Consider the following 16,083-nt stretch of genomic DNA (forward strand, 5'->3'; position numbering starts at 1 on the left):
TATATTAATTCTCAACAGTCTATGGTAGATATTTTTGTATAATAATGATAAATAGAAAAAAATCTAATTCTGATAAATTCGTATGTTAATAAGAAATTTTACTTACAGTTTTCTGTAATGTGTTTCAGGAATTACAACAGACTAATTAAACTTAAATTGTAACTGAGACTAATATGTGTTTTCTAAAAATGTTGCATACCTCTGTCCAGAGACCCATATGGAGATTTTCCCACTGACATTCTTTTTGCCTTGAGGCTGCTGTAGGTAGGTGAGTACTAAATGCTGCCACTTGCTTGGGATGAAAACATTCTCCTGTGATTCAACCTGTGCTAGTAAAACAGCTTTCATGTCATCATTTGAATCTGTACACACACTGTAGATAAAAAACAAGGGGGACACAGTATTAAAACATGAACGTTCTGACCTCAGTATGTAACAGAGTCAGCAACTATAAATATTTGAGATTAAAAATCACTATTTTAAACTGGCTTAAAAGTCAGCAATAGTTTGTTTTACAGCATAATTTGCTTATTTTATTCTATTATTCAATTTATAAAATAAAATAGGTTAGGCTTATTGGCTGGTATTATAATTTCCAGAAATTAATTTGTAAGAGAATTTATAAAACTTTTTCTATTTAGTCATTACCTTTTAAGAAATAATAATGTAATATCTAGTTTGTGTAAAAATTAATACATATTATAAATATCTAAATAGTAGAAAATATTGGTGGCCTAACCTACTTTGAGAGATTGTTGCAGTGAAGTGATAATATATATAAAAACCCAGTAATATTTATAACATTTAAAAACCATATATTCCTAAATAACATACTAGTTTCAGTTTAGTTTTTATATCATACTATTCAGACATTAGTACAAATAAAGCATATATCTATACCTCTTAATAAAAAAGACAGTAAAAAGGGTAAGACAGCAAGGAAAATGTAAGATTAGGTAACAGCTGTCAAATGTATAATCTACATAGGAAATATCTTTTTGCTAATAACAATACCTGAAGACCTGTGCAATCTCAAAGAGTTTTCTATCTTCATTGAATAAAACTTCAGCAAGTATTTGCTCCAAAATCTAATAGAATATTAACATGATGTGGGATTTACTTACAGATTTTTGGGGAGAATACTATATTACTTTTACTTAAGTGGTATTAACACTTGTTATAATGTATTTTTTTCCAAATAAAATCTTTCTCTTTTGCTATAATGATTTTTTAGCAGATTTCAATTAATACATCTTAAATTATTTAAGCACATAACCTATTTGTTAGTAGTTTAGGAAGATCAATACCGAAAGATTAAAGTGCCATTATGTGGATCAGCCCACACTTGGATCATCAATGCTTTGGATCCCAGTGAAATTAAATGAAGACAGCCTTCTTCTATGAGTCTTTCACCAGGATTTATGTAATCCGTACCCTCTTGCCTGTCATTTTCTATGAGAAAAAGATATTACAATGGTTGGTAAAATAGTTCATAAAAATGAATTGAAGAAGTGAATTTAAAAGAATACAAAAGGTGGTTCATCTGTAGATTATTTACCCAGAACATCTGAAGCTGACCTGTTCCAAAAAACATTTCCAAAGTTTATATATTAACTCTAAAAGAACACAAAGGATGAAAAACAGTGACTGCTTTAGAAATCATTAAATGTTTAAAAATATATAATAAACTAAGGGCAATTGTGGATGTGACTGCTGTGATTCCACTGTGATGACTTAACAATTTATACCAAACTGCTCTTATCAATTGGATTGGGCTATTGTAACATCACTGACGCTGGCTCAGGAAGCACACAACACTGTCATATGCTTCATACTGCCAAAATTCACTATACAGTTATCACAATGACATGATTTTTAAAAAACTGATCACATTAAAACTAGCTAGAAAAAATTATAATGTTTGAATATAGTCATTATTTAGACTCCCTATTGAGTGATCTTTGAATGGAATTAATTATTAAGTGATTCTGAAACTCTACATTATGGTTTCTTTAAATCAAGCTAAGATAAATGCTTATAGGCTTTAGGCTCTTTGATTATTAATCCCATCTCTTTTTTCTCACCACTTAAGACCCTGAACTAGCTGAGTATGTGCGATGAGCTACTTGTTACTACCACGTATGCTACTTTATGTAAATCTATATTAGGATACACCAAAGTACAAAATGCATGGCTAAAAGGTCAAACCTTCAGAGAAGAAAAAAATTACTAGTTAGTAGGTTGTACAGTTACAAGTTGCCATTTATCCAACAGGTAAAACTATCACCAATTTTTAAGAATATTCTTCTCAGCCATAAAAATAGTCACATAAACGAAGAGTATTTTAAGAACTACTGTCTGTAAAATGTATAGAGAACTCATATCTGATGTTATATTTTAAAATATTTCCATGCCAAATCTGAGCTATATAAATAAAAGGCTAGAACAAATACCAATGTGAACCTAAGAACTTTAGAGTACGAATATTTCTTAAGCTAATGCTCACAACTATCTTACAAGGTAAATATTATTTTCCCAATTTTGGGGGTGATAGAACTGAGGTGCTAAAGTTCTAACAATGTGCTCACAGACAAATGTGTAGTTTAATGTAAAAAAATGTGCTGTCACTACATATTTTTTTCATTTCTCTTCCAAAGTTTTATGTCTATTTTAAATGTTCTTTTTAGTGTTCATGAAAAACCATATTCCTAAAATATATGCTCTATCTCTGAAATTTAAACTTGAGAAAAATTTTCTAACTGTTACTTTTCTTAGTCACTAGTATAGATTCCTTCATTTTATAATACTGCTTACATTGGGATTATTCCCATTAAAATATGAGAAAGCAATATGAATAGGTTATAATAGGATATAAATTCTGGAAATAAATACAAATGGATTTAAGTACCCAGCTAAGTGACTTGGTCATGCTGCTTAGCATCATCTAGAACAGACAGTATGAGCACTTGTTTTACTCGCTTATAGTTAAGGTTAGAAAAGTATCCAGAAAGAGGTGAGCAAAGTGATACACAGACAAAAAGAACTCAATGCACATTAATCAGGAATATATCAATACCATCATGTGGTATGATTTCAGAACTGTCACTAGGACATGGCAAAATCTAATCCACCAGAAGATTCTATAACTACCTGAAACATTTCAAATTATCTGATTAGATTTTTTAAAAGTTTAACTTCCCTTACGTCCATATTGGGACTTGGGGATCATATCCCTTGGCAAAATGACTAGGAAAAGATTTTTCAAACTGAGGATGTAGATACTGAAACAAAATATAGTCATCTCTTTTTAAAATTCATTGTTATTAAGTCTTTTTCCAGGAGATCTAGTCACATACTAATATGAAATATGTATCTGTATTGAGAGGGGGTCAATGGGTTTGTCACATGCATGAATGTTTGAAAATCAATAAATATTATCTTAGCTCCATGGATGAGTTTAATTTAGATTTAATTAAGTAACTATAAATAAAATATATACCACTGTTTGGTACCTAATAAAATCAAGAAAAACCTTTCTAATCTAACTTGTAAAAGTACACAAGCATTATGCTGTTAATAACATGGAAAGTGTAGAAAGTTAATTCCCACTCCAAACTCTGGGTATCAAACAATACTTCCATCATTTCAATCTTGATGACTTCATCAGGGATTTTCCTGCCCATATCCTGGAAAGTGGAGACCTGAAACTGAGGCTCCACGGGTGGTGAGGTTTGTGGAACGAAGAGTTATTGAAACCTGCACTTCTATGTTTATGTAAAACTCTCAACATCTGTCTCATTCCATCATTTTATTCATTCCTAGGCCCTAAAAATGATCCTTCTTATCTGACTTCCCATCACCCTACACTGCTTTTAAGTAAACAGTTTCTTTCTGTCCAAAACAAAATGCAGTTCCAAAGCAATATAACAGCAATTCCTTAACCACAGAAGGACTGGGATGAACTTTGCTGTGGCTCTGGAGAATGACTGATAATGTAAAGGTTCTGTGACAGGAAGTAGGAGGAGGGCCACTGCAGGAAAACACAGCAAGAGGAGAGCTTGAAAAAATGAGAAAGATGGAATACAGTTGTGTAACAGGGGCTGGGAACAGAACATATAGAAGAGTGGCTGTGGGGCTCTATCATTTCCTCTTCAAAATTACCAGCTACCCTAATCAAGTAATGGAACCAAAAAAAGAGAGGAAATGGGGATTAAGACCCTTGCAGCCACACCACATTCTCACCCCAAAGACAAAAGTACAGGAAGGAATAGATTTCAAGGCTTTACAACAACTCAGGCTTTGGTAACTCAGGACCTGCCCCATTAAGGAAGATGAAGAACATGTTAAGAACTAGTTAAAACATCGCTATACATACATACCCTTAGTGCCCAACCCACATTGACATCTGAAAAATTTTAGAATACAAATTCGACAACCCTATGAGCATACCTGATCCATCAAAACTGCTGTCTTGTAAAATCGATCTGTTTCTTTTCTTTATCTTCTTTCTTTTTTCTGTACCACCTTCAGATTCATGGATATATTCCACATTAAACCACAGTGAGACACTGAAACCTTCTGACAGGTGTGGCCAGCAGTTCTGCCCCAACAATGGTAAGTGGACTGGGGCTATGTGCCAAGAGGAAAGAAGCCGGTGGGGAAAGCTCGCTCTGTCAGCCTCTTTTCTGCCTCGTGAAATTCGTGCTTTTCTCAATAAGCCCATGGCCTTACTGTTTAAACTCCCAGGACATTTTTGTGATGACACACTGTTGCTTAAACTTGGAGTATGCAGCAAAGGAAAAGTTAAATACTGTGAAGGGCTCATGGTAACATCACTTTCAACAATTTTCAAAATTCCCAGAAGAAGAATTTCCTAAAGAAAAAGAAATGAAGCTTACATCATGTAACCTCATAGATAATAATCTTCAAATTGGGTTGTAAGTGAAAATATAGACATATCCACATATATCAATGCTCCTATTTAAGTTACTTTCTGTCAAATCCATAACATTTCCAATTTTGTTAAGATAAAATACGAAATAGAAATTTTATTCTTAAAACACATAATCTTATGGTTTATTTGGTTTAAATTTAGATATTTTAAAAGCACAAATATAACACTTATGGGTTGGTTTTGTTCTAAATTTGTGTCCAGAATCATTTACACAAAATAAAAATGATTATTTCCAGGTAGTCTCAAGTCTTCCCTCAATTATCTTTATATAATTATTAACATACATAACCTGCATGAATTAATGGATTCATCCTATTTTCATACATACACATGTCATATTTGGTCATGTCCATCCACCCTTGTTCTACCCTCCCCTCCCCACAATATCCCCAGCATCTTCCCCAGTCCCTAGCAATTCCTCTTCTACTTTCTGATATATTCTTTTTAGTTTCCACTTGTATATTCTCTCAATTATTTTTATTTTGTAATTTTTTTTGAGATAGGGCTTTGCCAAGCAATTCAGGTTAGCCTTGACCTCACTATATAGCCCAGGCTGGTCTAAAGCTCACCAGCAATCCTCCTGTCTCAGCCTCCAAGTACTGGGATTACAGGCATGCACTACCATGCCTGGCCTCAATTATTTTTCAGTGAAGTTGGGGATATATACCCAGAGACCTTATAAATTCTCCAGATTCCTTTTTTCAGAGACTCACTATGTAGCCCAGGCTGGCCTTGAACTTGCTTAGGTAGCTTATGTTGGCCTCAAACTCAGTGATCCTCCTATCTCAGCCTCCTGAATGCTGGGATGACACACGTGTGCCATCATGCCTGGCTCAGTTCTCTAGATTTCTGAATGATATTAGACCATGATCAACTTCATAAAATTGAGTGCTCAATTATTTGCAACTTATACACATGTTTTTTCCCTAGTCAAGTACATTTTCTTTCATCTGAGTTTGGCAAATTGAAATAACATTTTATTTATAAGTTTTTGTTGAACTAAAATATAAAAAATGATAAGGGAAAAAACACACTTAGAGAAAGAATGACTAAGTCAAGATAGATAAAGAAAAGGAAAAGATCAGTCTAGTACAATGCCCTCCATAAGCATAAAGTAACATCTAATGTTGATTACCATCAGGAGGAGTGTGCTGAGGAGAAGTACTAGAAGCCTTCCATAAACACACAGCCAGGTCTCAATGACAATTTTTAACCTGTGTCCCACAGAGCTTCTCTAGGAACCAGGGAACTGGAGTGGCAGAGAAGCAGGAAGAACTCTGAGAGTGCCCATCTTGTTTCACGCAAAATATGAAGTATTCTGTTGTATTTACTTGGGTCTCTATTCAGAATTTATTAAAATGGGTATCCTGACCACTAAAATCATTGAGGTATCAGTGGTAAGGAAAATATGAGAAATAACTGAAGAGTGGGCATTTCTTTTCAGAAAAAATTATCTCTAAAAAGGTTGTAATTACTTATCATTAAATTCTCCTTAAAATTACTTAGCATTCCTCATGCACAAAGGTTATGGGTGTGTTGGGTTAAAGGGACTACAATCTGGTCAATCAAAATTGAAATGAAATAAAGTATATATAAATAATTAAATAATTGGTTGCTTCAAACATAATATGGAACTGATTGTATAATAATTGCCACACCAAAAGAAAGAGTTTAGTAAATTCTAAATGATTTTTAAAAGCATATTAAGGTATATAAATGTAAAAATTAGAGCATATTTACTGTACAAGGAGATTTCTCCAGAAATATTCTCAAAAGAAGAGTTAATTCTTCTGAAGATGTTCTTAAACTCATCAAAGACACCAACAGATCCACCAATACTTTCTGGCATGCTAAATGTGAAAAAGAGTGAAAAATTAAAGCCAGTATATATTTAATTAAAGGAAATGAATACATAATTTCATAGGAAAAGATCAAATACTATTTTACATCTAGTAATCACCAAATTTTCTGAAGAAATAATAAGATAACTAAATAAAAATTGACTTACCAGCACCAAAAATAATATTTTTTATTTTTAAATGTTATTTTTATTTTAATTATTATTTTATTTTTGAAATTTCTATTCATTTATTTTTAATAAACAATATTTTTAAACATCTATTGGCTATAAGTAAACTAAAGGCACTCTTTAAAGGGGCATAAATCTGTAAAGTATTTACTAGATAAACTGACACTCATCCCCATACCATAAAATAGTCTGTTACATTCTCATTTTGAAATGTTTAAATTACAACTATCATTTATGCATGGAAAAGTGAATGACAGAAATAACAGTAGAAATATTAAAGGTTGTTATGTATACACTTAAATATCAAACCAGCTTGAACATTTTAAAATACAATTTAGGATAAAACATAAATAATGATATATACAAATTCATAGAATTCTTTACAATAGATAATAATTATTTATAGAGAAAAACTGTATAGTGTTCTAAGTATATTTTTCACATGGATTATCTCAGCAGACCCTCACCAAGGAACAAAAACCAAAGAACCATTGGTTTAATAAAGTAAATTATTACCTTTACTTTACACATTACAAAAAAAAAAATCCTGAAGTAAACCTTAAGATGTACTTTAAAAGACTGGTAGTTTTGGAAGACCTGTAAGTCAGAGAATAGAAGTACCCTGTTTTGCAAAGGCAGTGTGTGGATGCAGTAGTACAACAGGAGGTATATTAAGGAAATTATGCAGCAAGGGCATAAATTAGCATAGATTTTATTGTACAAGAAATATAAACCCATTAAAGGCTTCTGAGTAGGAAAGGAACCCTATAGTATGCGTAGATTTTTTTTTCAGTTCAAAATTGACGTTTTAGTTTAAAATAAATAGACATATACACCTATATAACTGCTTCAGTATACTACTAAAGATTCAACACCCTAAAGTACAAAACTACAAAAAGGAAAAAATCCATAATGGCAAAGAGAGACAGGGAAGGAGGGAGGAAGGATGAGAATAAAGGGAGGGCAGTGAGCACTGGGGAACAGGTGAAAGATTAAAACCTATTTCTGAAGATGAAGAAGTAGATGGACAAAAGAAACAGCTGCAGCCTAGGATTCTTTGAATTAGAAAAGGGCTTGGAGCGGTGGGAGACAATCTGTTTCTCTAAAGTTGGGAGACGAAGTAAGAATGTAGCTGAAAGCACAGGAACTAACGAAGTGTCTATCTGTGACTATCCACCTCTCTCATGTATCTGCATATAGAGCACAGACAATTAGCTTTCACTTTTAGTTCCGAAACTTGATAATTTTTCTAAAGAAATGATATAGATTGCCAAGGAAAAGCTCAGCTGTATACTGGCATGTTAGCATTAAGAATACTAAGCATAACTGCACAGTGTGTAAGTTGCCTAACCAAAAAGTTGAGAATAAAAAAACTGGACAATGTTTACCAAGCTCTGTGTCCTGGTTTTGGGCTGTGCTGCCTGGACAAAGGAAGGATTGATTTTTTTCTGAGCACAAAGATGCTATTTGACAGCTTACATATGGAGAATGCATTTTCCTACAGTACAGAGAGTTCTGTGAGGTAATAGTGGCTCTAATGGTTCCCTGAGAAGTGACCTTTTCATAAAGGTACTAGGAAGCCTTCAGTCATCCACTGGTATATCTGCCCAGAGCTCTTTAACAGACTTATCATTCAAGGAAGAGGACCAAAAGAAAAACAAGGTACTTTTACAATATTAGAAGGAATCTCCAACAGCATTCTTAAATATAAAAGCAAAAAAAGTTCACAAAATATGAGAGAATTAAAGATATAAAAGAATAATCCAAACATGTAAAAATCAAACAAATTTATAAACTGGCCCTAGAAGAAAAAAAAGTGATTTAGGGGGAAAGGATGATATCTATTTAAAATGTTAATTACAATATCCAGATAGATGATGCTATATGCATACATGAAAAAAGAATATCCAGAAAATAATCAAACAAAAATAGATCTTAAGTATTAAACAGAGATAATTGCCACATTAAACACTAAAACTTGGAACTGAATTGAAAAAAATCTCTCAAAATAATGTACAAAAAGAAAGAAATGGATAACACAATACATGGCATATATAGAGTAATCCAAGGCCTCAAGATTACAATTAGTATGCAAGAAAACAAAGAACAGAGAAGAAAAAAACAGTGAAGAAGAAATTATTTTTAAAAATAAAAAAATCTTTGTGACCTTAAATCAGACCTTCCTAGACTTGACACCAAAAGCATAACAACAGAAGCAAGAAGCTATAATAATTGTTATGTGATACTCTGTATAGGATCCTTGAACAAGAAAAAATTAGGAAATCTGAATAAATTATGGATGATAGTAATAACATAGCAATATAAGTTCATTAACAGTAATGCATACACCATATTAATGTTTGATGGTAATGAAAGGGGAGATAGGTGGGGATGTGGAGTATAATACACTCATACGTTAAATAAGTAAAGAAGGGAAAAGGGAAAGCTTTTTCTTACAATAAAATCTCAATTATAAATGTAGAAATAGATCATTGCTATTTGGTAAGTACCACATACTAATTATTTCTATTGAGGATCAACAATGGAAGCTAAAATTCATGGGGTTAAGGTATAAGAAGGATATTTAAATATTTTGTTACTACACCAAAAGATACTTATTAATTACAAAGAAGAAATGTAGAAGACACCACATTAACCAAGTAATCAAAGTTAACATCACTAGCAAGAAGCTACAAACATAAAACTCTTGGGGTAATGTCCTCAGAAGTGCTCAGCAGCACATCTGAGGACTCCTGCTAAAAATGATGAATAATCTAAATTTAGCCAGTAAGAGATATTACATAAACACAAGTCAACATCTCCTTTGTGCTCCAATTAAACTTCAGATTTATTCTGGTTAAAAATCACATTATATTTTATATATAGATTTCTCAAATGTCTGAAAAGTACTGAGCAGAGAGCAGATAATATTAGATAAGGCAGAAATATAGTATTCATACTGGATTACAGTCTCCAATGTTACTGTGAACAACTCAATCACTTAGAGCCTAGATTTTTCTTTTAATATAATAAAAGTACTTATACTAAGTGTACGTCATTGAATGTGTCTAAGGAGCAATGCAATGGTGCATATGAAAGTACTTTTGAAATCACATGGCACTGTGCTAGTGGAATCCATGGTTATCACACAATAGCAAATGATTATCACACCATGGCAAATTATTTTAAAGCTGTTTGTTTAAAATTAATAGTTTCAACTTACCTTGAAAATCAGAATCAGCTTGTGTTAAAATATTCAAGAACCCTCCTAAAAGATTTTTCACAGTTCCCTGAAGATTAAAAAATGAAATGCAGGAAATTAAATGTCTTACCTCAATGGAAGCATAAAGAAACTGCAATGGACAGAGATCTACTCTGTGTGTGTGTGATTTTTCTTAAACAGCTGAAAAGAATGTTACATGTAGGATTATACATTTCTTTGTATACTGTCATTTTTTTATGAGAGCATACATTAAATGCAATTTTTAAAATGCTATGAATTCTCAGAAAAACACAATTGGTTATCCAATGGCAATATTAACTGTTATATTACTTTAGAGAAACATGGAATTAGATTTTGGAGTATCACTTGAAGGTCAAAGCACATTGAAGGTATTTTAAAAGACAAGAGAGGCCTGGGGTCATTTCTATAGTTCATTAAAGACAAGAATTCACAACCAATTTTTAGACAAGTTAGAGGTTATAAATAAGGTGATGGATAATTGGGGCATGGATCTGATAAATACTGATCAAATCTAATGCCTCTTTTACCTGTTGCAGGAGCAGAAAAATATTCTTTTCTTTCTGCCTAATAATTTTCAAAAAACTCTCAAATACATGAGCAAGCACATCAAGCTTAGCTTTACTAGCAGAAAGCAAATTTAACTCCAGCATACAAATCTCAGGGTATATTATTTCTCCTTGAGTAAGGTTTTCCATTAAGTCATTTGGATGGACTTTTGCACTGAAGTCTTCTGTTTCTGGCTTTAAGTACATCCCTGAAAAGGGAAAAGAAAAGATTATTTTTATACTGTCATCACTGACATATTTCAACCTTATTTGGCAATCAGAAGATTCAGCACTTGAAAGTATTACAAAAAGATGCTCATAAAACCTTTTCATATAATATTACTTTTGACTAAGGCATATATCCTGAATAAAGTCTTATACATAGTTTGAAGCTTATGGAGTATCCTTCAAAGTAATACTGATCATCAATACAACTAAAAGTATTACCAGCAGTTTTTACAGATACATAATATAAATTTAATAACTTTCTTTAACACAACTGAAAGAAGCACTATCCCAAACTTTCCGACTCCCAAATACCTAAATCACAGGGTAGTTTAATTCACTCGCCCATAGGTTTTTTTTTTTTTTTTTTTTTTTTTTTTTCCTTTTTGAGACAGGGTCTTTCTATGTAGTTCAGGCTGGCCTTGAGTTCACTGTGTAGCCCAGGCTGGTCTGAACTCGCAATGATCCTCCTGCCTCAGCCTCCCAAATGCTGGGATTACAGGTATGAGCCACCATAGCCAGCTTCACTTGCCCATAGTTCAATGAAAGTAACAGCTGCAGCTATTGGCTGGTTACATTCTAAACTTTGTCTTCTGTTAAGTGTCTAGAAGCTCTCCCAAAGCCTCAAGGGGAGCAGGGAGGGGAGGAGAAGGACAGGCTTTTTCTGATGTAGCTGAATCTACAGTTTGTGACTGATTCATACTGCAATGCTGGGATGAAGGGTGCTGGGATTAAGAGTAAGGGATTGCTGGATCAGTCCACTGATTGGATTGGCACTGTCCTATCCCCACAGTCTAGATACAATAAAAGGGGCAGAGAGAGGCTCATTGCCCTCTTTTGCTCTTGCTGCTTTTACTGTCTTCTGCCACACCAGAGGCTAGGAATGCTGCTCCTCTGCCATGTGCCACTCAGCCCGGGAGCCAGCCAATTATGGACTAAAACCTTTACAAACTGTGAGCCAAATAAACTTTTCCCCTTTAAATTTGGGTATTTGGTATTTTTGTCTTAGCAATGAGAGAAAAGTAATTAAGACATCTTTATGTAAGAAACACATGCTGTCTTACTCAATATTACATTTTGGAAAACTGATATGATCTTTAAAAAATACTATTGTGTTCTTCTAAAATTATTCATATACTGGAAAAATTCATACATTTCTGCCTAAACTAGAATCCTTTGAGATTTAGTTAGCAAACATAAAAGGGATTTAGTTAGCAAACATACCTGTTCTATAAAAACACCATCACACCAATACTTTTTCAAAAAGCACCAGCCATGGGTTCATTAGGCCCTTTAACTGAAATACCAATGATTATTCCCATTCACTCCAAGGAGAAGAGAAATTTAACTCTGGGGAAGATAAACTACTCTAAACTTAGTGAAGACTAACAGTACTAGGAAATGCAAAAGGCCAGCATATGAAAAGACAGAACCTTCCCAGAAATCTTTACCTTTAATCAATCTATTTTTCTTTCCATACTACCACAGTTTTAACCCAGAGGCAAAGGATCATTATACTGCCAGCTTAAAGACAAGCTGGCCAGTGTTAAACTAAGAAGAAATCTATGCTGCATGTTCATGGATATCACAAAAGGATATCTGCAACCCTTTCATATTTATTCTTTATAACAAAGTGCCAATGTTCAGTTAGCTATTTTTTATTGACATCTCAATGTAAATATCATTTCTTCAGAAAGGCCTTTCTTGATCACCCACCCAATTACTATTATATCACCTGGTTTTATATTCCCATGTTGTTTACTTCTGATACTTATTGTCTTTCTTTCAGTAGAATGCATAAGAAAGTAAAACCTTTGTCTTTTCCCCATGTTTATAGTAACAAAATTTATCTCATTGCTTTAAATTGCAAATGCAAACATTAGACTTGTGAAAACCAAATACAATGATGATGTAATGCCATTTTTACATAGAAAGGAATGTAAAATTCTAAAATGGTATTATGAACCATTTTTCTAATTAACAGTCTGACTTGTAGATCCAATGGGAAGCACATCCAGGATATTTTACCATCGTTCCGGGTTTCGCTATCCTCAGGATTGCTTTCACTATCTGCTTCATAGCCTTCTTCTTCAACCAAAAGTTTCAAATTACAACACTGAGAATCCTCGGTTTCTTCTGAAAAATCTCCAGGCTGGGACAATACTTCTTCCTCAGACTGATGGCTCTGTAATTTAAAGGCAATAATTGCAACATTTACTTACTCTTAGTAACATTTATTACTCAAAAGTAATTTTAAGGACAGAATCAATCAGTATGTTCTTCAAGAAAAAAATATCTTAGCAATATCCATTATAAGATTATGAAATTCATTCAATATTTTTTTGGTCTGTGTACATGTTAATAAAAGAAGTTTCTAACAAAGCCACAGAGCATTTCAGTTTTACTAAAAAATAAATCTAATTCTACTTACACAATAGGGAATTAGTGAAAACCACAATGAGGCAAAATTATACTTCATATAAAGTAATGTTAATAACTGTATATTATTTTCACAGATCTGTTAAACTGTCTTGTTTGTTTGTTTTTGTTTTTTGAGATAAAGTTTTACCCATGTAGCCGGGCTGGCCTTGAATTCACTATGTAAATGAGGCTAGCCTAAACTCAAGATCCTCTTGCCTCAGCCTCCCAAGTGCTTGGATTACAAGTGTGCACCACTAGCCCTGGCTGTTAAGACACCTTTTCAAAGGATTTTCATAAATAAAACATTTTATACATAACTACAAAAGGGATAGCAATTTTTTAAAGGGAGTAAAGATTTCAGAATGCAACTGTCCATATACAAACATCTCAGAAAACAAGTTCTCGCATTAACGTCCTATATAAAACCTATGGCAAGACATTTTTATTTTCTTATAAAAATAATATAGATATCTTTACTTTAGACAATTGTCTTTTTTAAAAGTTCAGAGTACACTATCATTGCAATTGCAAAAAAAAAGGTAGCAGAAAGCAGGTATTTAAACATTTTACAGTTAATCAATTGATTCTGTAGTTAAGATGAAGGTATTAATAGCTATTTCAGTAAGTTTTAAAGTTATGGCAAAAGATTATAAAACATCATACGCATTATTAGACCAAAGATTTAAAAGGGAAGTTATATAAAGACAAAGGAAAGCAATAATTAAAGGTAAAATAAATGTAAAAATATGTATAAGTATATAAATACATATTGCAGAAAAAAATTAAAATTGTTATTTTAGAAAAAAATGTTGACACAAATAGCCAAATAACTATGACTATTTTTTGCAAGTATTAGTACTAGTACTTTTTATGTTAAGTGATTTAAATTAAATTGAGTACAGCTTTAGAAATACCAGTTGTAACAATATAGGATCAGATAAGACAGCTATATTGTCACCATCCTGAATCATTTAATAAGGTATATGTCACCTATAACATTTATCGAATCAAATTAATACATTTCTGTCTTACTGGGAGTACTTCTTAGTAAATTTCCAGGTTAGATTAAGAAAAGTAAATCACAATCTGATTGAAAAATAATAATAAAAAAATAAAACAGGGAAAAAGAGAACTATGTCATATTGCTTTCTTGTTTTTGGAGAAAGAGCACTAGCAAAACACTATCCATCCCAGATGATAACGATTCAATCCACAGAAACTCACGTGAGTATATTCAGGACCCTATATTATAATCGCATTCATCAGTGTCCTAGTCCCACCCCACACCCTCCTCCTCTGATAGTCAAAGGCAAATAAACCAAATCACACCACCAAATGGATTCATACCTTCTCAGTCACAGCATCGTTACATTCAAAATCTGTTGAATGATTCCCCAAAGCAACTCGAAGCAGGGCATCAAGCAAAGGCTTTGCTAATTCTGTCTCAGTCACCTTTGACTGTGAAAGATGGTCCCTCATTTCACATAATATATTTTCCACAGATAAGTTCTAAGGTAAAATAGAAGAGACTTAGAATGTTAATAACATGCTTCTTAAAACAAATGAGCCAGGCGTGGTAATACTATATGTAATTCCAGTAGTTGGGAGGCTGAGGCAGGAGGATTGCTGTAAGTTCAAGGCCAGCCTGAGTTACAAAGTGAGTTCAAGGCCAATCCGACCCATATAGTGAAACCTTGTCTCAAAAAGACAAATAAATAAATAAATAACATAACATAATAAACAATGACAAAATAATTGTTTAGTAAGTAGAAAACTAGTCCATTTATTGGCCATTGATATGAAGATAAATTATATAAATTTTAAGATCTACCCAAATACTTCACTGTTAAAATGAATAACTTTTGTGTACATGCATGCAGTACAGGACTTTTTTTTAATACAGTGTTTCACTAAGTTAATACAGTGTTTCACTGACTGGACTTGAACTTGCAATCCTCCTGCTTCAGCCTCTCAACGTAGTGGGATTACAGTTATGTTCCACCATTCTGGGCTAATGACATTTTCCCTTAACAAACACATTGCTCGTCTGATTTAAATTATAGTACATTTTTTTTTTTGTACTGGAGATTGAACTCACAACCTCATGCTTGCCAGGCAGGTGCTTATGACACTGAGCTAAATCCCCAGCCCTTAGGGTACCACTAATTAATTGTAACATAAAATTATTCCTCAAAACTTCAGAGTTTGAATTAACCATCTTTAGAATTCACAAATTTCTAATTCTTGGAGACTACCCAAGATTTTAAGAAGCAGTTGTATTATAATCCTTCTCTTCTTCCCTTAAAGGGAGCTCTAGCTGTGTGCCCATATCTCTACAATAGGTGATGAGACCATAAAGATGGATTAAAAAACTGACGTCTTCAACGAATTCTCAGTTCAACATGTACAGACAAGATATAGTGACAGCTATATAAGAGCTAGAAACAAAGGTAAGGGGCCTAGTGTCACACAAAGAACCACAATATTTAGTTACTTATCTGATAATAAATGCATAAACTGCTTCACATAGGGCGTTTGCAAAATAAACTGTCAGCTTCTATAGGGTAAGAACAGCATCACATACTCCTTTGTGCCCTACATAAGACCTGTACTGTGCTAAGCCTAGGAGTTGCACAAAACATTAAAACTTTGGAAAAATAATTTT

At 33.0% G+C, this 16,083-nt stretch overlaps 1 protein-coding gene across 12 annotated transcripts in view; it reads right to left on the reverse strand.

Moving 5' to 3' along the window:
* Lyst (lysosomal trafficking regulator) overlaps positions 1–16,083 on the reverse strand; it is a 233,208-nt gene that overhangs the window by 131,657 nt on the left and 85,468 nt on the right. For all 12 annotated transcript variants that reach the window (XR_010051247.1, XR_010051246.1, XM_063260084.1 and 9 more), the window contains 8 exons: positions 14,766–14,927; positions 13,026–13,182; positions 10,755–10,981; positions 10,207–10,273; positions 6,695–6,804; positions 4,450–4,873; positions 1,308–1,452; positions 200–373 (listed from right to left, as the gene is read on the reverse strand). Coding sequence is in view for 10 of the 12 variants with exons in the window: in XM_063260084.1 (XP_063116154.1) it covers positions 200–373; positions 1,308–1,452; positions 4,450–4,873; positions 6,695–6,804; positions 10,207–10,273; positions 10,755–10,981; positions 13,026–13,182; positions 14,766–14,927 (1,466 nt within the window). In the remaining 2 variants the exon portion in view is untranslated. The remainder of the gene's footprint in view (positions 1–199; positions 374–1,307; positions 1,453–4,449; positions 4,874–6,694; positions 6,805–10,206; positions 10,274–10,754; positions 10,982–13,025; positions 13,183–14,765; positions 14,928–16,083) is intronic.

This window comes from Cavia porcellus, unplaced genomic scaffold, assembly GCF_034190915.1.
Source record: "Cavia porcellus strain 051 isolate PalLab524CR breed Dunkin Hartley unplaced genomic scaffold, mCavPor4.1 scaffold_13, whole genome shotgun sequence".
In the NCBI taxonomy this organism is placed as follows: Eukaryota; Metazoa; Chordata; class Mammalia; order Rodentia; family Caviidae; genus Cavia; species Cavia porcellus.